Source organism: Vulpes lagopus, chromosome 9, assembly GCF_018345385.1.
Source record: "Vulpes lagopus strain Blue_001 chromosome 9, ASM1834538v1, whole genome shotgun sequence".
Classification (NCBI taxonomy): Eukaryota; Metazoa; Chordata; class Mammalia; order Carnivora; family Canidae; genus Vulpes; species Vulpes lagopus.
This window is the reverse complement of record NC_054832.1, coordinates 36,330,161-36,356,382: the sequence shown is the minus strand read 5'-3', so window position 1 is coordinate 36,356,382 and position 26,222 is coordinate 36,330,161. Positions and strand designations below refer to the sequence as shown.

Sequence of the window (26,222 nt, the reverse complement as noted above, 5' to 3'; positions counted from 1 at the left end):
CGTCACTACTCTGTCTTGGAACACGTTTTACTTGAAAGGGTGATTGACAGACAAATTATTGTTATTGTTATTTAGGCTTGAGTTTTTGACATAGAAAATGAATGAAGTGGGTCTGTCACTTTAAGGAAAACAACTGACAGTGTTATTTGCAAGTGATAAAATCTGAGCAGTTTAGAGTATTTCATATTCTTACCTGGCTCTTAAATACCTGCTTGTGACAAAAAAAAAAAAAATTTCCCTTAAGGGGATACTTAAAGACTTTTCTGATGAGCTCAATAAAGATAATTAACAGGATTTTGATTTTTTCCTTTTTTTAAAAATTTTTATTTATTTATGATAGTCACACACACACAGAGAGAGAGAGCAAGAGAGAGAGAGAGAGAGGCAGAGACACAACAGGCAGAGGGAGAAGCAGGCTCCATGCACGGGGAGCCCGATGTGGGGTTCAATCCCCATCCCGGGTCTCCAGGATCGCGCCTTGGGCCAAAGGCAGGCGCCAAACCGCTGCGCCACCCAGGGATCCCAACAGATAGGATTTTTAAAGTGTTTAATGAAATGTAGGAATATTTGCAAGATCTGTGTAACTCAAGTGACTGATGTCCAATGTTACAAAATTGTACATGGGTAAATGACCCATTCAAACTGGTTTCAGATTGTGACAAAATTTTAAGAAACCATGTAGGAAACTGTTGGCGACCATAGCGGCTATTGTTTGCTTTCCTCCCATTGCTTCTAGTGCTTCTAGTGGGGTACCGCCCAGGTTGGGCCAAGGAATAGCCCCAAGCTAGTGCTTGGTGGGGGATGCGCTCATGACCCAAGCTAGCAAATGCTGAGTCCTTCCCTGGGATTTCTCTAACTAAAAGTGGAGAGAAGAGACCCTCTCCTTTCTGATTGGGTGGCCTGTTAGGTTATAATCCCACACTGCTTGTGGCCACTGTGTCTTCTACACAAAAAGCAAGTAGCCAGCTGGGGAAAATGAAATCAGTGGACAGAAAGAAGCAGAGACTAGGGATGGGAGTTGGGGTGTTGGGAGGAGAGCAGGAGGGAAAGAGTATACGTATCCTTCATCTAGCATTACCCCTGCCCTTTCATCACTATGGTTACCTAAACCAATAGTTTATTTTAATAGGATTAGTCCAAGTTGGGTATCTGTCTGTCATTATTATAATAGCTAAAAATCACATTTCATGTATGCAAGTTTTAAAATCTTAGATATGTACTTAAATTCCTATAGATTGCTCCCAAAATTAACTACCAAATTAAAATCCTTTTTGAGACGCATGGGTGGCTCAGCAGTTGAGCGTCTGCCTTTAGCTCAGGGCATGATCCTGGAGTCTGGGATTGAGTCCCCGCATCGAGTCCCACATCGGGCTCCTTGCGTGGGGCCTGCTTCTCCCTCTCCCTGTGTCTCTCATGAATAAATAAATAAAATCTTTAAAAAAATAAAATAAGATCCTTTTATAACATGCTGTACATTAATAGTTATAATACTTGAATTGTAACTTCAAGAATACCTATTTTTCTTATCTATTCAATTAGTATATCTTAATCCAATACTTCACGTTACATTTATCATAAAACCTGCTAATCTTATATTAAATATGTCTCATGAAATACAATTTTATTCTTTCAGGAAAAATATTCTAATAGTAGACCAACTAAAAAGAAAATTCCGAGGGATTATGCAGAATGGGATAAGTATGTTTTATATTTCATAATACAAAATTTGTCACTGAAAAATTCTCCATAAAATACCATAAAATATAATAACTTCTTAATTATTATAAATCTGAACATATCAAGAACTACCAAGTGACTTTAGTAGAGTACTAAGAGTATGGTCTAAGCACTTTTGATCTTATTTTTTCATTAAGTAAAAATATCTACAGCATCCTTTTTTTATAAAAGAAACCAAAAATAATTCAGGTAATTCCTATACCCGTCAAAAATAAAAAAAGGACAAAAGCTTTAAATTGAGATAAATTAGTCACAATTTTAATTACACAGTTCTGAACAGTTTAGGTCTGATTAATATGTAAGTCCTCACTTGAATTGCATGGTCTCCAAAAGCAAATACAGATGACTTGTAATATAAACCTATTATATGTTTTTGGAATTGTCTCTAAAGGCACAGTGGTACAAGTATAAGAATATCAATAATACATTTTATTTTCTTGCTTGAATTATACAGTTTTTTCAGTTTTTTTCCTTTCATTTAAGATTTGACGTGGAAAAGGAATGTTCAAAAATTGATGAAGATTACAAAGAAAAAACTGTAGTAAACAACAAGTCATATTTGTCTAAAATTGAGACAAGAATAGGCACAGCAGGTAATTGGGGAAAAATAAGGATATTTTGTCATCTTTGCATTTTCAAAATTATAATAAAAGCTATCGAACTAGAAGATCTTCTCTTTAAGTGCTACAGATTTCCATGAAAAATTTATGGATTTTCTCCTAGACTTGACCACCTCTAACAATTCAGTTTCATCCCTTAACTACCTAATTTTATATGAGTCATAGTTACACTACTTAAATTTAGTAAGACTCAAAAATATAAACCTATTTTTTTTCTATAATTTGTTTTCCATTCTTTTTTCAAATCCTCTTTTTTCTCCAATCCCTCAATTTTTTGTTTTTTTTCTGAAAACAGAAAATAGAGTAGTTTGTTTTTACTTGAAGTCCATTGGTGTATAGCACCTTTAAAGTGAAAGAAAATCAATATTAAATCTAAACCCTGAAAAATTGTGAATCGTTTAAAGAAACATTTCCTAAACATAGGCGATCCTTTATTTTCTTTTATTCACAATGTTCTGCTTCTGTTAAAATAAGCATTAAAAAATGTATTCAATTATATTTTTATTTACAATAGATAACACTTATTTCTAGGTCTAACTGAGAAGGAAAAGACTTGCCTTGCTACTCGTGAAAAGGAAAAAGGAAATGAAGCTTTCAACTCAGGAGACTATGAAGAGGCTGTGATGTATTATACTAGGTAAGCAGATTTTTGTTGTGGTTTATGTTGCCTTTTTTTTTTTTTTTTTTTTTAAGTAGGCTCCATCCATGCCCAACACAGAACCCGAACTCATGACCCTGAGATCAAGATTTACATGCTCAGGTGTGCCTCGGTGGTTCAGTCGTTAAGTGCCTGCCTTCAGCCAGGTCATGGTCCCAGGGTCATGGCTTGGAGTTCCACATTGGGCTCTCCTTTCAGTGGGGAGTCTGCTTCTCCCTCTACACCTCTCCACTGCTTATGTTCTCTCTCAAATAAATAAAATCTTAAGAAAAAAAAAAGGGTTGCATGTTCTATCAACTGAGCCAGCCAGGTACCCCTTATTGTAGTTTAAACTTGCCATTAAAAAAAAAAAAAAAAAAAAAGGATAGGGATGTCTGAGTGGCTCAGTGGTTGAGTGTCTGCCTTTGGCTCAGGTTGTGATCCCGGGGTCCTGAGATCAAGTCCTACATCAGGCTCCCTGCGAAAAGCTTGCTTCTCCTTCTGCCTATGTCTCTGCCTCTCTCTGTGTCTCTCATGAATAAATAAATAAAATCTTTTTAAAAAAATAAGGATAATGTTTATAATTAATTGTTGAAATGATAATGATAAGCTAAAAAGCTTATGTTGGAATCACTCAAGATATTGTACTTAAGATTTATCATAAATTCACTTGTTTCCCTTGTTTTTCAATACTTTTCTCAGCCCCTTAAGCTGAGACCCCTAGTTTGACAGAGATCCTAACTTTCCTATTTTAGAGAGAAAATGAAGCCATCTGAATGGAACTTGACAGGAAGTCCACATAACTTAGAGGTTAAGAATTCAGGTTCTGTAGTCAGACTGCCTGGATCTAATCCTAGTATTTATGATGCTGCTTCCTACCGCAGGGCCTTTGTATATGCTGGGTCCTCGGTGTAGAATATTCTTTCCTCTTATTATCTAGTTAATTCAGACTTACCTTCAAATTTCATCCCATGCATCACCTCTTTAGGGAAGTTTTCCTTTACCTCCCATACAGGGTTAAATCTGCACCCTACTCCACTCCTCCCCATCCCTGACTCCCCAGTTTATAGGGTCTTTTTTTTTTTTTTTTTAATTTTTTTTTTTTTTTTTTTTTTTTTTTTTTTTTTTTTTTTTTTTTTTTTTTTATTCATGATAGTCAGACAGAGAGAGAGAGAGAGAGAGGCAGAGACACAGGCAGAGGGAGAAGCAGGCTCCATGCACCGGGAGCCCGACGTGGGATTCGATCCCGGGTCTCCAGGATCGCGCCCTGGGCCAAAGGCAGGCGCCAAACCGCTGCGCCACCCAGGGATCCCTATAGGGTCTTATAGCAGTCTTGCCTCTCCTTTATGGTACTTGTTGGAGTACAATTTAAGTTTGTGTGTTTTGATAGTAATTAGACTGTCAGCTCTGTCAGAGCAGAGTGCCCTTGTCAGTTTTTTATACCATCGTATCCCCAATGCCCAACAAAGTACCTGGTTCATAGGAGATGTTCAATAAATACTCGTATGAACTTTTGAAGCTCTTGTAGTTGATCAAAAGTAGACTAACTTCCTAAAATAGCATCATAAACTAATTGTGCTTATAGAATCCCTTACTCCATCTTAGAAATAAATTCTCTACAATTCTTTTCCACCTTTGGATGGAAGTTTTTTTTTTTTTTTCTTTCTCAGTGTTGTGTCTCTAGAGAAGTTTGTCTCCACTGTTTAAGTGAACATCCAAGGTAAAGAGGCCCTTGATCTATCTCGCATTCAGTATAGTCTTCCCCTTTCAGGCAGGTAGAAGTCAGCTGTGATGTTGTTCTCTATCTTCTTAGGGATTTCCACCAGTGGATAATCTCTTTGTATGTTACAGGGAAAAAAACCTTTTTTCTTCTTTTAAGAAATCACAGAGGTGGAAAAATTAAAGCAGCATAGCATAATAGTTAAGGGCACTCAGACTACCACTTTCTGACATTGGGCAGATTCTTCACCTCTCTTGCCTCAGTTTCCTTCATGTGATGAGATTGTTAGAGTGCCTACTTCAGAGCTACCTTGAGGATTAAATTAAACAGACTGGGTTTGAGTCCTGACTCATTTACTAGCTGGTGGCCTCTGGCATGTTACTTAGCCTTTCTGTTACATCTGGTTTTCCTCATCTCTAAGATGGGAAGAGCAGTAATGCTCCCTCCAGGATCATAGTGAGGATTAAATGAGCTGGTATTTGTGTGAGAGGTGCTCAGTGTCAGGTTCTTATATTAGTTATTCTTACTAATATATTACTATATAATGTATTGTCTGTGTTTGGTCTCTACCCAACCATGTGATTTCTTTATATTCATCTTTAGTGATCTTAGGAAATTGCCACTTTTTGTATCTTTTCCCTTTTATCTTCTATTCTTCTTCTGGCTTCAGAAAATTCAGTGCACCAATACCCTTGTCTTCCCTATACCTAGGAATATATTATTTCACAGCACTCCAAATCAACTTATTAAGCAAAAACTGGGTAGGTTTTAAGTCCTTCTTTCAGCTAGTTATTTGCTTTCATATCCCTAATGTAGTAAAATTTGCTCTCTTAAAGTCTGTATTCCTCAGTTACTGTTACTGTTCTATTTTCTTCAATTGGCTTTTTCTGATTATGATCATTATTGAGCTCATTCTGCTCACAGGTCCTGTCCCTGTGCTTTAACGAAACCACCTTTTTGCACCAAGAAAAAAAAATGATGATCATTTCCTTAGAGTTAAATCTACTTTTAGATTACAAACTAAGCTCTTGTTTTTATTTTATTTTTAAAAAACTCTTGTTTTTAGATTATAAAGTAAATTCACCATAACAACTTAATAAAGGATATTAGGTGTGGTTGATTGCTTCATTTTTTTTTTTTTTGTACTAGGAAATTGTCCCCAAGGAGTCAAAAAAAATGTATTTGATATTTGATGTTAACTACACTGTTTTTTTTTTTAGGAGGTCTGTGGATATGTAGGTTACTGTGTCACTTCTAAAGCCAGAGTCAACTTCAAACTGCTTAACTGGATATTTCAGCATCTGCCTAAATACTGACTCAGTATGTCTGTAGAACTGCATTTTACTATTCTTGACGATGCAGGCTATATTAGTTTGCTGGAGCTGCCATAACAAAGTGACACAGGCTGAGGGGCTTACACAACAGAAATTTATTTTCTCACCATTGTGGAGTTTGCAAATCTGAGATCAAGGTGTCCACAGGGCTGGCATCTTCTGAGGCCCCTCTTCTTGGCTTGTAGGTGGCCATCTTCTCTCTGTGACTGCAAGTGGTCTTTCCTCAGCATGTGTCTGTGTCCTAATGTCCTCTTCCTATAAGGACACCAGTCATATTGGATGAGGGTACACCCTCATGACCTCATTTTAACCTAATCATTTCTTTAAAGACTATCTCCAAATATAGTTATATTCTGAGCTGCTGGAGGTGAGGACCTCAGCATATGAGTATGGGGGACACAATTCTGCCCATAACGCAGGCTATACTTATTTTGTTTATAACTTTAGCTGAGTTTCTCTATCTTCTTACGTTTTCCTCTGGTCTACGTTTAGCCAGTAAATGTCTCTTTTGTAGGAGTATATCAGTGCTTCCCACCGTGGTGGCCTACAACAATCGGGCTCAAGCAGAACTCAAACTACAGAACTGGAACAATGCTTTTTGGGATTGTGAAAAGGTCTTGGAATTAGAACCTGGAAACATAAAAGGTAAAAAATATTCACAGAATGCTTTGAATTTACATCAGACTTTGTTAGACCATTTGTAGACATTCACTGCAATTATACTAAGAATATTTCAAATATGCTCTAATTTCTATCATCACTGTCCCAAAATTATTTTTTAACTTCAAGTTTAACTTAGAATTTAGTTATTTTTTAAGATTTTATTTATTTATTCATGAGAGACACAGAGAGAGGGGCAGACACATAGGCAGAGGGAGAAGCAGGCTCCCTATGGGGAGCTTGATGTGGGATTTGATCCCAGGACCCCCGCATCATGACCTGAGCTGAAGGCAGACACTCAACCACTGAGCCACCCAGGTGCCCCATAACTTGGGATTGAAATTCCTGGTTATTTGCACTGAAGTGGTTAATGAGCCCAGGACATTGAATGAAATATGTATCTTTTAAAAGAAATATCTCAAGCTTGCATTTGTACTATAGTGTTTTTTTATCTTTAATTTTTTATTGTGGTAAAATACACATACCATAAAACCGTCTTCATCATTTTTCAGTGTACAATTCAGTAGTATTAATATATTCATATTGTTGTGTGGTCATCACTATCCTCCATTTCCAAAACGTTTTTTGTCCTACATAACTGAAACTCTTTGTCCCTAAACAGTAACTCTCTTCTTTCCCCTCCCCTCAGCCTCTGGCAACCACTACTCTACCTTCTGTCTATATGATTTTACTATTCTAGGAATCTCCTCTAAGTGGAATTACATAGTATTTATCTTTTTGTTACTGGTTTATTGAGCTACCTTTTTATCAAAAAAAAAAATCTGAGTATAATTTAATATAGAATTTCTGACATTTGTTAATATAATAAGCCCGTGCCAAAGCTCTAGAACCTTCTGCCAGTGGCTTTGTGGGCGTTTCTGCCTACATGTCCATAGATATTTTAAAATGTGCCGAGAACTAACTATAATTTTTTACCAAAACCTACTCTGTGTTTGGATTTCCTGTCTCAGTGGCTATACAGCCTTGCTGTTGTCTGAGTCTGACTATACACATTAGACTCCACTCTCCCATTTCTGTTATTGAGAAAGAATCACTTCACAAGGCAGTAGCATAATTTATATTAGACTCTATTTTTTTAAATGTCATGGATTTGAGTAAATATAAACATTTCATTTTGTCTACTTGGAATGTACCCTTGTGTGCCTGTGAGAATGTGTGTGCAGAAGCCGTGGGTATGCTGAGGGGAAACCCTAGAGCATCAGCCCTGACTGTCATTGCCATGGATTGCCCTTCTTTCACCGGCAAAATCTCTTATGCCTTTATTTTGTCTCTATCCCAGAGTATGGGAAGGCTCCCAGTTTTAGGAGGTGGCAAAAAGTTTTGTGATCTTCTGATGGGCCCATACCAACACTGTGCCAGGCCCTGGGCCAGTTACTTGACGTGTATTAACTTCACTGATTTCACAATAGCTGATAGAGGTGCAGGTGCTATTGTTAGTACACTCATTACAGAAAGTGGAAACAGGCACGGAAAAATAAAGCAATTCACCTATGGTCACACAGCTAGCAAATGGCAGAGACAGGACTCAACGCTGGGCAGCAGACTCTAGAACCCACATTCAACCATAAGGTTCATCTTCTGCTACCAGAGTGACTTTACGTTTCCATTTTTCCTTGTTTGAGTAATTTCAAAAGCACTAGAATCTTCACTATTTAAGAAACGAACTGGATAGGGGCACCTTACTGGCTTGGTGGTTGAGTGTCTGCTTTTGGCTCAGGTTGTGATCCCTGGGTCCTGGGATCGTGTTTTGCATCAGGCTGCCCGTAGGGAGCGGGCTTCTCCCTCTGCCTGTGTCTCTTCCTCTCTCTGTCTCTCTCATGAGTAAATAAATAAAATCTTTTTTAAAAAATGGGTAGAGCCAAATCTAGTATGAGTAGGGCTATAAAACATTAAGAAGTCTTATTTTTTGCTTAAGTGAATAACTTCCTTTCCAAAACTTTATGTTTTACTCAAAATACAAGTGTTCTAAGTGCAGTGTGGTATTTTGATTCATCCTGCAACAGGAAAAGGCATTATGGGAAAATTGATGAATTCCAAGTAAAGCCTGTAGTTTATAGTATTAGGCCAATGTTAATTTCTTAGTTTTGGCAAATATTCCATTTTTATGTAAGATGTTAGCATTAGGGAAATCTGGAAGGAGATATATGAAAACTATTATCTTTGCAACTTTCTCATATATCTAAAATTATTTCAAAACTAAAAAGTTAAAAAAATTATAACTGCTATATCATGTTCTTTATGGTGTTCCCTTCTGAGTAATAATGGTAATAGCTAACTGTGTATTTAAAGTATAATGCAATGATTTTGATTAAGTTTATGACAAAATGATTTATCCTGTAGATTTTCATGGCTCACTCTAACACTAAAATCAAATTGGCCAAATGTATGTTTTAAAATAGCATATTAAAATATATCGGATATTTCTCATTTTAAATATATTAAAATAATATAATTATATTAAAATAATATAATTATAAAATATAAAATAATTATATTTAATATTAAAATATATCGGATATTTCTCATTTTTCACAATTTCCAAGCCTCATTCTTTTCAAAATAATGACTTACCATACAAAGGTCTCTCATTATACGTGGAAAATTATGGGACTCTAAAGACATTCATTATCAGTATTAAAGAACTGCCGAATTATTTGAAGTATACAGATCTGATGCAAATGACCAAAGTACTCAGCTTCTGAACTGAGCTGACCTCATCATCAGGGTTCTGTCCATTCCCTGTGTGAAATACCTTCGTCTAATCATTTTAGAGATTGCTATAAAGGCTTCATTAATGGCTTGTATTCTGAGCTATCTGCTGATCAGCAATATACTAAATTTGAGGAAAGGATTTTCTCAATTTTTATCAAGTGGCAAAGTACTGCTAACGATGATTATCAGGAGGAAAGTGTTCATGTTCCATGAAAAGCTTCCCGGAACTGCAGTGCCGCCTGGCATCGGCAGGTCTGGAGTCGGCAAGCACTCGGAGCGGGCAGGGCCTGGGGCTGCGCTGGGCCTGGTGCCTGAGGCAGCCTCTTCTGTTTATCCCACCACCATCTTCTGGACATGTATGCACAACAATATGAAAATGGGTGTAAGCTTTGCACGATTGCAGGCGAAATGATTCTATTTGTATTCTTCCCCTTGAAAAATAAGTTCTAACCATGATAACCATATGTTAAAAAATTAACCTTTGGAGGTGAATTTTCAGCTCTTCTTCGCCGTGCCACTACCTATAAACATCAAAACAAGCTTCAGGAGGCTCTAGAAGATTTGAATAAAGTACTGAATGTTGAACCTGATAATGAATTGGCCAAAGTAAGTACAGAAGGGATTCCTCACCTGATTCTATTATTTATTATTTTCTGTATTTATGTTAAAATGACTTCGGTCTTGATAGATGATCGATATTGAGAATTAGTTCCCAGCTTTAAAACTAGATATATCACAAAAGAAAAAAAAAACACAACTAGGTATATCCCTCATGCCCTAAATTGTTAATATCAATTCAAAGTGGAAGAAAGCAGGCTCTTAAACTATATAAAACTGTAAGCCTACTTCTGAAGGGCAGACATTTTATTTAGACACAGAACGTTGTTTATAAGGTGTCTGTGTGTTGATCCAGTACATTTATATATTGTAATATGATCAGCACCTTAGCTTTATCTAACACCTGTCAGTCACATCACATAATTATTTCTTTATCTATGGGTAAGAGCAATTAAGATTTAGTTTCTTAGCGACTTTGAAGTTTAGAATACAGTATTGCTGACTATAATCTCTACTCTGTGCCTTAGCTCCCCAGGACTTATTTATCTACTAATTGCAAATTTGTGCCTTTAAGCAACATCTCCCCAGTGCCCATACCTCCCTAGCTCTTGGTAATAACCATTCCTTCTGTTTTTATGAGTTTGGCTTTTTTGGATTTCACATACAAGTGATATATCACACAACAAGGATGTTTGATTTTTCTCTTTCCTGTAGTGTTGTAGGCAATGCTTTTCTCTGTGCCGATCTCAATTTATTATGCAGAGTGTTATAGAAGTTTCCTAGGTAGGATTAAGCACACGTTCCGTGGCCTTAGAAGAGTGCATTGTAAGCATTAGCACCACTGACAGTGTTCGCTGCCTGACTGAGCAGACTGGCTCACATATGCACTCTGGGGGCTGTTTTGAGGCCTAAAGAATAGAGGTAAATGTTGAGAACTGTCAAGAGTCTGAGGTTTTACCCTACTTGCAGATTAACGAGGTGGCCTAGCAGAAGAGATGAGGCTCCTGGGTCAGACACAGAGGACTCTGTTATTCACACAACAGCAAACTATGAACTTCAAGTTTGCATCAGCTCCCTGGGCCCCCAAGTCCCATGGGGATGGTGCAGAGTGGCCCACATAGAGTTCCACACTCATCGGGTTTATATCACAGCCGAAGAATCCCAAATTTAGGAAAGTGCTGTCTTTTATAACTTGATACAAGTAAACCTGTCCAAAATTCTGTTCAGGAGGGAACCATCTTTATTTTACTAGAGAGCAAACGTACTCTCTTCTCCGAAGAGAAATACTCTGTTTTCCAAGACTTCTCAGTAACAGACATCCTGAAAGAGATAGTCCAGAACAAATGTTATTTATGTCTCTGCTCACAACATAGAAATGTGAGAAACCCATGGAGAACCATCGTCCAGCAGTAAGTTGTCACTGTTTCCACACGCATCTGTCAGGTTATCTGTCTCACTCTCTCACAGTGGCAGCCGGTGTCCCTAGTGTATTTGTTAATTTAGCATTTCAGTGGATTAGGTTTAGGGCCCCCCTGAAGAACACATCTTTTTCCCATAGTACTTTCATTTTGTAGTGGTATATTTTTTGAAAAGTTAGCATGACAATGTTATTTTTTTTTAATTTTTATTTATTTATGATAGAGAGAGAGAGAGGCAGAGACACAGGCAGAGGGAGAAGCAGGCTCCATGCACCAGGAGCCCGACGTGGGATTCGAACCCGGGTCTTCAGGATTGCGCCCTGGGCCAAAGGCAGGCGCCAAACTGCTGTGCCACCCAGGGATCCCGCATGACAATGTTCTAAAAAAATATTTAAAACAATGTCACTACCCAATGCGATTTCATGTTTACATATTAACTTTCAGGACTTAACCATTTATATCTTAACCACATGCAAAGATTAACTCAAATGAGTATCTCAGTGTAAAACCTGGACTATAAGAGTTCTAGAAGAAAATATAGGATAAGATATTATGGCCTTGGATTAGACAAATATTCATTAGGTATGATACGATATAATGGCACAATCCACAAAAGAAAAAGTTGGTAAATTGGACTTCATCGAAATTTAAAAGTTTTACTCTTTGAAAGACACTATAAGAAGAAAAAAAAAACAAGTCACAGACTGGAAAGAAATACTTGCAAATTGTATATCCAATAAAGAACTTACATCATGAATGTATACATAGTCCCCAACTTATAATAGCTTTATTTATGATTTTTTGACTTTATGATGGTGCAAAAGTGGTACATATTCAGTAGAAACTGCACTTTGAATTTTCATTTTTTTCCAGGCTAGCAATATGCTGGGCAGGGGTAGTAAGCCACAGATCCCAGTCAGCCATGTAATCACAGGAGGAAACTAATACACTCAAAACCATTCTGTGTCCATGCAACCATTGTGTTTTTTATTTTCAGTATAGTATTCAATAAATTACATGAGATATTTAACACTATATTATAGAATAGGCTTTGTATTAGAGGATTTTGCCCAACCATAGGCTAGTATAAGTGTTCTGAGCACAATTAAGGTAGGCTAGGCTAAACTATGATGTTTGGTAGGTTAGGTGTTATAAATGGATTTTCTTTTTAAAAAATTTTTAATATTTTGTATTAAGGAACTTTAAATTTTATTTAAATTCAATTAATTATCATATAATGTATACTGGTTTCAGAAGTAGAGGTCAGTAGAGGTCAGTGATTCATCAGTCTTATATAATTCCCAGTGCTCAGTACATCACATGCCCTCCTTAATGTTCATCACCTATTTATCCCTATCGCCTACCCACGTCCCCTCCAGCAATCCTCAGTTTGTTTCCTATAATTGAGTCTTTTACAGTTTGTCTACCTTTCTGATTTCGTCACGTTTTATTTTTCTCTTTTCCCCATGATCCTGTTTTGTTTCTTAAATTCCACATATGAGTGAGATCATATGATAATTGTCTTTCTCTGAATTGTTTCACGTAGCATAACATCCTGTAGTTCCTTCCACATCATTGCAAATGGCAAGATTTCTCTTTCTTTTTTTTTTTTTTTTGGATGGCTGAATAGTGGTCCATTGTACATATATACCACTTCTTTATTTCTTTATTCATTCATCTGTTGATGGACATCTGGGCTCTTTCCATAACTTGGCTAATATGGACATTGCTGCTATAAACATCGGGGTGCAGATGCCCCTTCAGATCACTACATTTGTATCTTTAGGGTAAATAACCAGTAGTGTAGTGGGTTGTACAGTAGCTCTATTTTCAACTTTTTGAGGAACCTCCACACTGTCTTCCAGAGTGGCTGCACCAGTTCGCATTCCTACCAACAGTTTAAGAGAGTTCCTCTTTCTCCACATCCTCGCCAACATTTGTTGTTTCCTGTCTTGTTAATTTTAGCCATTCTGACTGGTGTGAGGTAGTATCTCATTGTGGTTTTGATTTATATTTCCCTGATGGCGAGTAATGTTGAGCATTTTTTCATGTGTCTATTGCCCATTTGTATATCTTCTTTGGAGAAATGTCTGTTCATATCTTCTGCCCATTTCTTGATTGGACTATGTGTTCTTTGGGTGTTCAGTTTGATAAATTCTTTATAGATTTTGGATACCAGCCCTTTATCTGATGTATTATTTGCAAATATTTTCTCCCATTCCTGTAGGTTGCCTTTTGCTTTTGTCGACTGTTTCCTTTGCTGTGCAAAAGCTTTTTACCTTGAGGAAGTCCCAATAGTTCATCCTTGCCTTTGTTTTCCTTGCCTTTGGAGACATGTCTAGCAAGAAGTTGCTGTGGCTGAGATCAGCGAGGTTTCTGCCTGTGTTCTCCTCTAGGATTTTGATGGATTCCTGTCTCATATTTAGGAGGTCTTTCATCCATTTTGAGTCTTGTAAATGCGTTTTCAACTTACAACGGGGTTATGGGGTTATCAACACATAACCCCATTGTAAGTTGAGGAAGATCTGTAGGAACTGCAAAGAACTCTCAAAACTCAATAATAAGAAAACAAACAGGCAAATAAAAAGATAAGCAAAATATTTGACTGCCAGACTCTTCACCAAAAGAGATATGTGAATGGAAAACAAGCATATGAAGAGATGCTCAAGATCATTAGTCACTAGAGAAATGTAAATTAAAATCACAAGAGATACCATTGCAAACTTGTTAAAATAACCCAAATTACAAAGAGTGACCATACCAAGCAAGTGTTGGTGGGGATATGGAGGATCTGACAGTATTAGGAATATAAAACGATACTACCACTTGGAAAACAGGTTAGCAGTTGCTTAAGAAGTTAAACATAAAATCATGCACCTACCATATGATCTAACCATTCCAATCATACTTATTTACCCAAGAAAAATGCAAGTATATATCAATACAAAGATTTATTCACAAATATTCATAATGGCTTTGTTATCACCAAAATTAAAAACAACCTAAAATGTCCTTCAGTAAGTGAATGGATAAACAAATTGTGTTGTGTCTATACTATACAATACTGCTCAGCAGTAAAAAGAAATGAACTGATAGAAATGCACAATGTGGATAAATTTCAAAATAATTATGCTGAGAAATAAGACAGACAAAACAAGAGTACATAGGATGATTCTATTTATATAAAATCCTAGAACATGCAAACTAACCTATCATGAGGGAAAGAACAGCAGTTGCAGGGAGAGGCAAATGAGAGATATTACAAAGAAATGGGAAGAAACTTCTGGGAATGATGAATATTATGTCAAAACCTATCAATATGTGCATTTTATTTTTTTTTAATATGTGCATTTTAAGCATGTGATTTTGTCAGCTATGCCTCCATAAGCTGTTAAAAATGGGCATGGGGTAAAGGGAAATGTTTCTATATATATATATATTTTTTTTTTCATTCTAGTTGGCATAAAACAGAATTTTCAACATTAAAAACATGTCATGATTTTATTTGTATAAAACTATCTGTACATATGTGTAAAAACATATCTAAGAATGTCAGAATGTCATCAGTGTGGCAGGATTTCAGATGATTTTTTTTTCATGCTCATTAATGCTTTCAGTTTTTGACGACAGACATGTATGATTATAATCAGACAAAGCAATGAAGTTGTTTGAAAAAAGAAAAAAAAAGTCACCATAAAAAGTGTTGTCCTATGTATCTTTATTCACTTTTTAATATCTTCATACTCCTACCTGATAGAATGGTTATATTTTTAATTAAAGGAAAACATTTTCTTTAACATGGTGTTTATGTTGCAGAAGACCTTGTTGGAGGTTGAGAGAGATATGAAAAATTCTGAACCTGCATCTAAGACTCAAACCAAAGGGACGAGGATGGTTATCCAGGAAGTAGAAAATTCAGAGGATGAAGGTGGAAAGGACAGTGGAAGAACACACAAAGACGGCAGTGGAGTTAAGAGTAAATCATCTCTTCTCTTTTGGTTCTTCAAAAACATCCCTTTTTATATGATGAGCTGGCTCAAATTTTCTAGTACTACCAGAATTCTTAGTCTATCAAACTTTTTCTAGCTTCACCATATAAAGTCACAAGCAAGTTTTTGTTTGTTTGTTTAGAGAGGGGAAGAGGCAGGGGGAGGGGTAAAAGGAGAGGGAAAGAGAATCAGGACCATCCTGGAGCCCTACATGGGGCTTGATATCATTGGGTCATGGGGTTAGGACCTCAGGGTCATGAGATCCGCTGGAATCAAGAGTCAGATGCTTAACCCACTGAGCCACCCAGGTGCTCCGAGTTTTTTCTTTTCTTTTCTTTTTTTTTAAAGATTTAATTTATTTATTCATGAGAGACACACACACACACAGAGAAAGGCAGAGACACAGACAGAGGGAGAAGCAGGCTCCTTGCAGGGAGCCTGATGTGGGACTCTATCCAGGGACTGGGATTACGCCCTGAGCCAAAGGCAGATGCCCAACTGCTGAGCCACCCAGGCATCCCACTTCGTGTTTTCTTAATAGAGTCTTCCAAACCCATTTTTCTTTTTTAACTTGGCACCTTTCTCTCATGTTCAATTCCTGATTATCGTGGTATATTGACATAATTGATAATTTGCAAGTTAACCTTAAATCCCTCTCCTAGATGATTGTTCTGTATATATCTTCTTGGTTGTAAACCAAACATGTTGCCTTCCCTGGGGGTATAGGACAAAAATGAATGAATGCATTACTGGGAAATTGCTGTATGAGCCCCTCAAAAAATATTTTTAAATATGGAAAAGAAATAGGTATAATTTTACTTCTGGTATAATTTTTTTTAAAAGAATCTAGACTAGATAAAACTTCATCTTTATAATATAAAACGATGACAGTTATGTCACCTTTAAGGGGGAAAGATGCGCTACTCCCTGAAGAAGTGGAGGGATGAATTTACCTCTTTCCTGAGAGCCCCTGAACAACCAAAGGGAAAGTAACAGTTTTGAAAATCATTCATAGGCAAAAATCAACTTGTAAGTAATAAAACAGAATAGTTTAATTTTGAGAGAAAAATAGAAAATGTTCAGTTCATTCAACTTAAAAAAATGAAGGGTTTTTTGTTAGTGCCAAATATAACATAAAATCCACATCTTGACAAAGTATCAGTAAAATCAGGGTAAAGACAAAAGGACAGAAAAGAAGGGAGGAAGAGAGAAAAAGAGAGTAAGAGCACTAAAGAGATGGTAAAGGAAGACAGGGCATCAAAAGAACAAAAAAGGAAGTTAAAGTGATTCGTTTTTCAAGGATTGAGACTCACCTTTCAGCCAGATTTTACATAAATTCTGGCAGCAAATGTTATTCTAAGGGATTATGTTTATCTTAAGGTATCAAGCCAAATGTCTTAAAATTAAAGGAAATCATTGGTGCAGCCCGGGTGTCTCAGTGGTTTAGCGCCGCCTTCAACCCAGTGTGTGATCCCGCAGTCCCGGAATCGAGTCCCACCTCGGGCTCCCTGCATGGAGCCTGCTTTTCCCTCTGCCTGTGTCTGCCTCTTGCTTTCTGTATCTCTCATTAATAAATGAATAAAATCTTCAAAAAAAAAAAAAGAAAGAAAGAAAATCATTGAAAATCTTAACTGAACAAAATACGGTATAAACTAGATCAGTTGATCCTGTTTGTAAACTATTATTTAAAAATTTACATGGTAAAAGTGGACTTTTTTGGTATGTGGTTCTATCAAGCATGTGTAAAATCATGTGATAGGATACAGAGCAATTTCATTACACCAAAGACTCCTTGCTCTTCTTTTGGCCAAATGCTTCTATCACTTCAAACCTTGGTAACCATTTGTCACAAATTCTTCAAATTTTGGGGGTTTGGGGCGGCAACACAGTTTTTCCTCTCCCACAGGAATTGTTGACAATTGTTAGATCACTTAGTATTGTCCCACAAGTCCTTGAGGCTTTCTTCTTTTTTTCTCATTCTTTCTGAAATAACAGAAGGTTGAAAAATTTCTATTGATCTATATTCAAGTTCACTGATTTTTTTCATTCTCTGATGCCAAATCTACTGTTTTTCCATTTTAAAATTTCCATTTGGTACCTTTCTTTTTCTTTTTTTTTTTTTTTTCAAATCTTCAACTTCTATGCAAAGTTTTTAAATCTTTCTATCCATTTCAGTAGTGTTTGCCTTTCTTTCTTGGAGCATGGTTATAACAGTCACTTAAAGTCTTTGAGAATTCACCTCTGTGTTACCTGAGGTTTGGTATTGATTATCTTTTCCCTTGCCAGATGTTAAGATTTTCTTTCTTCCTTGTTTTGTACTGTATACTAGCAACTTCAAATATTACGGTATGTGATTTTCAGTCCAATTTAAATCTTCTGGAGAATATTTTTTCAGCAGTTCATCACTTGGTTAGGTTTGGGTAGCAGTTTTCCTACGTGACTTCTGTGCACTATGGTTCTAAAGTCAGTTCAGTTTCAAAACCTTTGCAATGCCCCTTGCATCTGTCCTACCTGTATACCACTCTGTTGCTACCCAGGGTCTGGGCAGTGGTCTTCCTCTGGTTCACTTCTCAAAACTTGAAGTATGATGCTTAAGGTCACTTTATGGATATGGGTCACCTGGAAGCTTAGCCCAGTTCATGTACAATTGTTTTCTTTTCTGTGATTCTTCCCTACTCTTTGTGGCACCCCAAGGTTTTACTTCCTATTCGTCTACCTAGAAAGCCAGGCTTTTAATTTCCCCTTTCTGTTGCACACTTCCCATGATCCTGTGCCTCCAGGACTGAGCAGCAAGAGGACAGAGAAGAACAGCAATGGGGACACTGTGGGGACTCCACAGTTTCTCAGGAGAGAGAAAAAGAATTCCTTTCCCTCTGAATTTTATGTACTTATTTGGCTGCTGCCGCCACTGCAGCTGTTGTAGGATAGCTTGGGACTGGCATTGGATGGAAAGGAAAAACAAAACAAAAAAGAAACCAGGATCTCTCTCCAATAGGTATCTGCTGTCTTGTTGCTTTAGATAAATAATAGAGGGCTTCTCCTGAAGCTGTTTCTGTCCATACCCAGCACACCAGCTCTGGGTTTTGGACAGCCTTTGAACCAGGTTAAGAGATGACAGAGGAAAGAAAAATGAGAAACCCACTGGTGGTCTGGTGGTATTTCAGGTTCTCGATCCTTTTTGCAGCTGGCCTACTGCCATTTCCTTTTTGGTGTCCTCATTTGGCTGCTCCATCAATTCTGTTTCAGGTTTTTAGTTATATTTAGTGGGAGAGATGAGTGGAATGTGTTTATTCCATCTTGACAGAGCTGCCCTCCTCATTACTATTTTTTTGAAGGATTAGCACATTCGAAGAACTATGAAAATTGCTTTACATAGATTAACCCTCAAGGAAACTATAACCCACACTTTTATAGATTAGGCAGTGGAAGCCTAGAAAGGTTGTTATATTTGTATGGGCTGTAAATCACATGGCTAGGATATGGCCCTAGACCTGTGTGACTCCAAATTCTGTCTCATCAAAGTGGTTACTGGATGCCAACTAGGAAAGTATAGGTTCTATAAAATCCAAACTGATCATCCCTAGGCTATATTGTCAAAGAAACAGACATAATTTGGTATTTATCTTCTTTGTGCTCATGGATATTGTACCAACTCTTACCTGGAGCTGAACATATGTTGAGGAGCAAGTGAGTTAAAGACTAATGTGATAATTTTTTATTAAAAAATAACATAGGAACTGAATAGACATTCATCTGAAGAACACATTCACATGGCCATTGGGCATAGGAAAAAGGTGCTCAATCAACATCATTAACCATCAAGAAAATGCAAATAAAAAAAACCACTAAGATATTGCCTCAGATGTGTTTGAATGGCCACCAAAGAGACAAGAGCTAACAAGTGTTGGCGAGGATGTAGAGAAAAGGGAACCCCGTGCACAATTGGTGGGAATGGAAACTGATGCAGCCATTATAAATAATATAGAGGTTTCTCAAAAGATTAAAGTAGAACTACCATATGGTCCAGTCATCCCATTTCTTGTATGTCCAAAAGAAATGAAACCACTATCTTGAGATATTGGCACCCCATGTTCATTGCAGCATTCTCAATAGCCAAGGCATGGTAATGTCACAGGATTTTTTCCTTTGGTGTCCATGGTTCTTGGCCATACTACTCAAAGAATGAAGGGTAGACCAGACAGTGGTGGGCAGTGAAGCAAGGCTTATTGAGTGGCTAGTACAAAGGTTCCCAAAGAAGGAGAGGACCTGAAAAGGAGTTTCTAAGTCTAGAGGCTTTTATGGGCTTGTTGTTTTAATCATTAACCCTCCCTAAGTCTGTCATCCAATTAGGTTTTTGTCATCTATCAGGTAGGAAAGGGTAGAGGGCCTCTTCCAGGGTGGTGTAAAATCCTGTTAAGGGTGGTTTCCTCTTAGGGCAGGGCCCCTTGTCCCTACCTGGCTTTCTTCCACCTATCCTTCATCAGTAACAATGTCCTTCAGCAGATAAATGGATAAAGAAAATGTGAGACACACTCACATACACTAGAACATTAGGCTACAAGAAGAAGATCTGCCATTTGCAAAAACATATGTGGACCTATAGGACATTATCCTAAGTGAAAGGAGTCAGAGAAAGACAAATACTGTATGATCTCACTTATGAGTAGAATCTAGGAAAAACCCTAACCTGTAGAAATAGAGAGTAGAACAGTGGTTGCCAGAGTAGGGGTTTTGGGGATTAGTTGGTCAAAGAGTACAATTTTCCACTTATGAATAAGTTTTGGGGAGGTAATGTACAGCATGGTGGCTACAGTTAATATATGATAATACTTGAAAGATGCTAAAAAAAAATCTTAAATGTTATAAAAAAAAAAGGTTAGTGAGGTGATCGATGTGTTAATTAACCTTACTGTGGTAATCATTTTGCAATATATAAAATCATATCGTACACTTTAAATGTACAGAATACTATATGTCAATTATATCTCAATAAAGCTGGAGGGGGAAAGATACTAAAAAGGCCCTCCTCTCACATAGAGATAAACAGGAAAGGGCTAGAAATGTGAGTCAGGATTGTTGTGTAATGTCATTTAGTAGATTGATGTTTCTCTCCAAGTTAGGTAGCTATCCCTAACATCAGAACCACAGAGAAACAATATTCTGATTCAGAGCTCCAAGCAGCCAGAGCTTTAAGAGAACCATTTCTCTTTTTTTTCTTAATTTCTTTTATTTGGAGGGTGGGGCTTGTGTGTGTGGGGGATAGGATGGGGGAGGGGCAGAGGAAGAGAGAGAGAATCTTAAGCAAGCTCCACCACATTGCAGAGCCTGACACAGGGCTCCATCTCCAAACCCTGAGATCATGGCCTGAGCTAAATCAAGAGTCGATGCTCAAGGAATTGAGCCACCCAGGCGCCCCTAAGAGAACCATTTCTGATCTTGTCATTTGTGCCCCTTGATAATTATTTTGTAGATTAGGGAATACATAAAAATATGTGAGATTCAGAAAGCAAAATTGTCTTGATAGGAATATAAATCTTAAGACCAGTTAATTCCCTTTTATCAGGAAAGCAAATCAAGATTAGGTGGAATCAAGGCCTGAAGCCCAGAAGTAGTCCTTTTAAGATGAAATAAAGTCAATAGGACTATCTTATGCTCAGCTCTACTAAATTCCACTGTTAGAAGACATGTAAAAAAGAGGTCCTGGAGCCTTGGCAAGGCAGGAGAAATCCAAGTTACTTTTAGGAAATAACAATGTCCAGAGGAAGATTATCAGGATGGAATCCTTGCATGTGTTTCCCCACCCCACCACATTCTAAGAAAGAATTCTTAGTCATTATGGGGTATGATGCAGGGAGCCCTGAAGACTATGGTAAAATGCAGCTTTTAATGTTGTGTAACCTCAGCTGATAATGCTGCTCCCCAGTAAGTGCCATTCGGGTTGGCCAGGCGCACTTCATCCTGACTGAGGTATAACATTAGCCAGTGGATTTAATTTAGTAGCTGACAATTATTGATCACCTATTCTATATCAGGTACTGAGACAAGACAATTGACAGTTGCCCTTCTAAGGACTAGTATGAAGAAATACCTATTTGCCAGGCTGATTAGATCTGAGGACTTGAGTTCTTGAGCTTTCTTGGGAACACCCATCTATTTGTTTTTCTTTCTTCACTGAGAGCATTTAGATGTGACCATCATCATACAACTAGCTGTCAGAGACTTTGGTATTAATTTTATCTTCCTACAGAGTCTGTAAGAAGTAATCGGAGGAAAGTAAGCGTCTAGCCTCACTTGTAGTGCTGTTGCTTATTCCCCACTTAAAAATGAAATATAATGGGCAGCTCCCGTGGCCCAGAGGTTTAGCTCCGCCTTCAGCCCAGTGCGTGATCCTGCAGTCCCGGGATAGAGTCCTACCTTGGGCTCCCTGCCTGGAGCCTGCTTCTCCCTCTGCCTGTGTCTTTCTCTCACTCTCAGTCTCTCTGTGTCTCTCATAAATAAATAAATAAAATCTCAAAAAAAAAAAAAAAAAAAAAGAAATCTAAGAAAATTAAATAGTAACTCAAAACAAGAATAAAATGCACTTATTTCTCTTGTCCTAGAATTGGTGGGATCAGGAAGGTGGAACAGTAGGGATTTCAAGGAGTTAAAACAATAGATAAAATCATGAAAAGAAGACTGAATGATGTTGACTGTGTAAAAGTGAAAAACCTGTATCAGTTAGATGCTATCAAAAAATTAAAAGGTAAATGACAAACTAGGAAAAATGGCAAGGGGTTGATAACGTCTTAATATGAAGAGCTTTTACAAAACAGTAAGAAAATGTTGAAAGATCCCAGTACCAAATGAACAATAAATCGCTAATGAAGAAATCAGATGATCAACAAATTTTGTATGGCTAACAAAAAAAGAAAATTAAAGATAGATTCTTTTTCTCTCCCATCAGATTGGCCAAGATGGGGATAAAAAGGGGAAAAAAAGTATTCTTTGTTGTCAAGGGTAAAATGAAATAAGCATTTTTTTTTGAGATATCCATATATCATAAAATTCATCCTTTTCAAATTCAGGGGATTTTAATGTATTCACAAGGTTGTACAACCATCACCACTGTCTAATCCTGGAACATTTCTATCATCACAAAAAGAAACCTCATGCCCATTAAAAGTCACTCCTATCTCCCTCTCGTGGCAACCATTAATCTGCTTTCTATGTCTATAGATTTGCCTGTGCTGAGTATCTCCTATAAATGCAGTCATACAGTATGTGGCCTTTTGTGTCTGGCTCCTTTCACTTAGTGTAATATTTTCAAGGTTTATCCATGTTGCAGCACGTATCAGCACTTTATTCCTTTGTATGGACAAATAATATTCCATTGCATGGATCATACCACGCATACTCTCTATCCATCTGTTGATGGACAATTGGCTTATTTCCACTTTTTTGGCTCTTATGAATGGTGTGGCTATGAAATTCATGTACAAGCTCTGTGTGTGTACATATGTTTTTAACTTTATTGGGTATATAACTGGGAGGAGAATGCTGGATTATATGATAACTCTGTGTTTAACTTTGTGTGTGTGTGTGTGTGTGTGTTTAACTTCTTGAGGAACTGCCAGACTATTTTCCAAAGTGGCTACACAATTTTATAGCTTTTTTTTTTCAGCATGTAAAAATCCAACACCTATTTGTTAGACTATTCTTTCCCCGTTGAATTGACTGGACATCCTTGTCAAGAATCAACTGGCCATGGATATATGGGTTTATAGACTCTTGGTTCTATTCTATTGGTCTAAATTACTCTTCTGTCGTATCACACCGTTTTGATTACTAAAGCTTTCAGTAAGTCTTGAAATCAGTAGTGTAAGTCCTTTGATTTTGTTCTTTTCTGAGATTGTTTTGACTATCCTGGACCCCTTGAAATTCTGTATGGATTTGAGGATCGGCTTTTCCATTTCTGCAAAACAGGCTGTAGAATTCAGATAGCGATTATGTCAGATCAGTAGATCACTTTGGGTATTTTAAGTCTTCCTACCTATGATCAAGAGATCTTTCCTTGGTTTTCTCCCAGTAATGATTTGTAGTTTTTGGTATACGAGTCTCTCACCTCCTTGGTTAAATGTATTCCTAAATATTTTACTTGCTTAGATGCTATCTTATATGGAATTGTTTTTGTAATTTTCAGATTGTTCATTACTAGTGTATCTTGCACCCTGAAACTGCTGAATTTGCTTTTTAGCCCTGGCAGTAGTAATGTGTGTGTATGTATTCTTTAGGTATAAACCCTCCAACTATATACATATACTTATATATACATAATATATAAATTATGTCAGTTGTTAATAAATAGTTTTACTTTTCCTTTCCAATATGGATGCTTATTGTATTTTTTCTTGCCTAATGGATCAGGCTACAACTTCCAGTACAATGTTGAGTAGCTGTGGTGAAGACAGCATCCTTATCTTGTTCCTGATCTTCAGGGGAAAGTTTTCAGGGTTTCACTATTGAGTATGATGTTGACTGAGTTTTTCATAAATATACTTTATTATGTTGAGAAATTTCACTTCTGTTCCTAGTTTTCTCTTTTTTATCATGAAAGGGTGTTGGCTTTTACCAGATGCCTATTCAGTATTAGTTGTGATCATGCGTTTTTTTCCCCCTTATTCACTAATGTGTCACATTGTATATTAATCTTATACTGTTGAACTACTTTCTGAAATAAATCCCACTTGGTCATGGTATATAATCCTTGTATCGCACTGTTGAATTCGGTTTGTTAGTATTTTGTTGAGGATTTTTGCATCTACCAACTACCCCCACTACTTAAGGCTGCTGAAGTAAGTCCTCATGGCATTAGATCTAATGGTTCTCTGTAGGTCTTAGCAGCTGATGCTACTGGCCATCCCTTCCTTTGTTATTTGTTACTGTTGCTCCTTTCTCCCTTAAATACTTTCTCCTTGGTTTCAGAGGCAGTACTCCCTCCTGAGTCTTCTATCATTCCTATATACTCCTCCATCTCCACTGGAGATTTTTCTTACTATCATCCTTTAAGTATTAGTATTTCCTAGGGATCCTTTGGAAGACCTGAGTAATGCCATTCACACCCAAACTTCAATGATCCTATTTATATCGCCAACTCCCAAATCAATTGGGATTTATCTGAAGACTCAAGATAAGGCCACACCTCTGAGCTACATTTGGAGCCACCTCCTAAATAACTCCTCTGGAATGTCAGGTAATGCAGTACACACTAAGACTCACAGGTCTTTCAGGATCAGGCCTAGGCTTACCTTTGTAGAGACTATCAAAGTTGTTCAAGGACATTTCAATCTTAAGGAGAGAGAGGTATGGCTTTCATTTCATTTCATTTCATTTGAATTCCATAACCAGTTATGCTGGTTTCTAGCTCTCTTTGCTCTAGGACAGTCTAGCTTTTCCTTGTGTCTTTGTTGCCTTGTTTGTAATGTGTAGATGATAATCCTAGGTATGAGGATTAATGATAATGGAAAATGATATATGTAAAGAGCTTGACCCATATTAAGTTTTAAATAAGCTGCAGCTGTTTAGGAATAGTATTGGTCAGACATGAAGGGATAACCTACGAGAGAATAGAGAATAATACTAAATTGTCTGTTGTTTCTGCTGACACTGATCTGTGCTTTCATCTGTTTTTATGCGGCTTGGGGACTTTAGCAACAGATATCAGATGAAGACAACTGTAGTCTTGCGCTAATAATCTTACTGGGTCCAATCTGGGGATCTTGCTATAACAAGATCTTTTTATCGTTTTTATAATGAAGCTTCTTTTGGTTATTACACTGTATAGAAACCCATATTTACTAATTAGTGTGTTTTTATACTCTGCTTGCCTTAAGGTGACCATCCACTGATTTTCATTTAAATACTTGTGGTTTTCTATTCTCCCTGTCCATGTGGTTCAAATCCTGGCTTTACCGTTCATGAAACAGAGTGGAAAATATATCCATTAAAAATCAGATTGGAAGGGTGCCTCGCTGGCTCAGGCTGATTCAGTGGTGCAGTACATGACTCTTGATCTCCAGGTTCTGAGTTCAAGCCCTACCTAGTTGGACATAGAGCCCTACCTAAAAAAACAAACAAACCAGAATTTGTTAAAACAGATGGCTGGGAAGTAGGTGTTTTTTTTTTGACAATGCCGTGAAATAGTTAATTACTTAGCTCTAAATATTGATAAGACACCCATCAAAGAAATATACATCCTTTTCATATTTAAAAATAGATTCAGTAGTCAATGATTAAAACTACGTTTAATGCCTGAAGTCCTCCGATCAAGATGAAAGGAATTTAAGCTTAACAAGGCATTGTAATGGAAAATTTACTGTTTATTAAGGCTCACTTTAAAAACCTAGCGTGTATTTTATGTAACTTCTTTGCTAAATTCATTTTAAAATGACTTAGTTGGGTTCTATTTCACCTTCAGATTAACTTTTTTCTCCCGGTTCTTGAACGTAAGAGAAGGGTGCCTTGGGTGCAATCACTGTATTCCAGGGTTGGAAACTCAGTGCGTTCGTAAATGGTCAATGCCAGAAAGGTACGTATTTGTACGGGGCACCTCGCCACCGACGCTTTGACGCAGTGACCTTGAGCGGTGTTCGCGGCGCGCAGCCGGCGGCGTTCAGCGAGTCAGCGGCGGGCGGCTCCCGGGGCGGCCCTCCGCCCCGGCCGCCGGGAACCCCGCCGGGGCTCCCCGCCCGCCGCCCCCGCCAGCGCCGCGTGGCGAGCCTGCGCCGGGCACCCCCGGCCGCCGCGGTAGGTAGTTCCTCCCGATGATGCAAACACTCGC

General features: G+C 37.5%; 1 protein-coding gene across 1 annotated transcript in view; it reads left to right on the top strand.

Moving 5' to 3' along the window:
* SPAG1 (sperm associated antigen 1) overlaps nt 1–26,222 on the top strand; it is a 59,310-nt gene that overhangs the window by 8,465 nt on the left and 24,623 nt on the right. The window contains exons 4-9 of the mRNA XM_041768849.1: nt 1,634–1,698; nt 2,221–2,330; nt 2,889–2,994; nt 6,563–6,693; nt 9,941–10,047; nt 15,234–15,393. Coding sequence (XP_041624783.1) covers nt 1,634–1,698; nt 2,221–2,330; nt 2,889–2,994; nt 6,563–6,693; nt 9,941–10,047; nt 15,234–15,393 — 679 coding nt within the window. The remainder of the gene's footprint in view (nt 1–1,633; nt 1,699–2,220; nt 2,331–2,888; nt 2,995–6,562; nt 6,694–9,940; nt 10,048–15,233; nt 15,394–26,222) is intronic.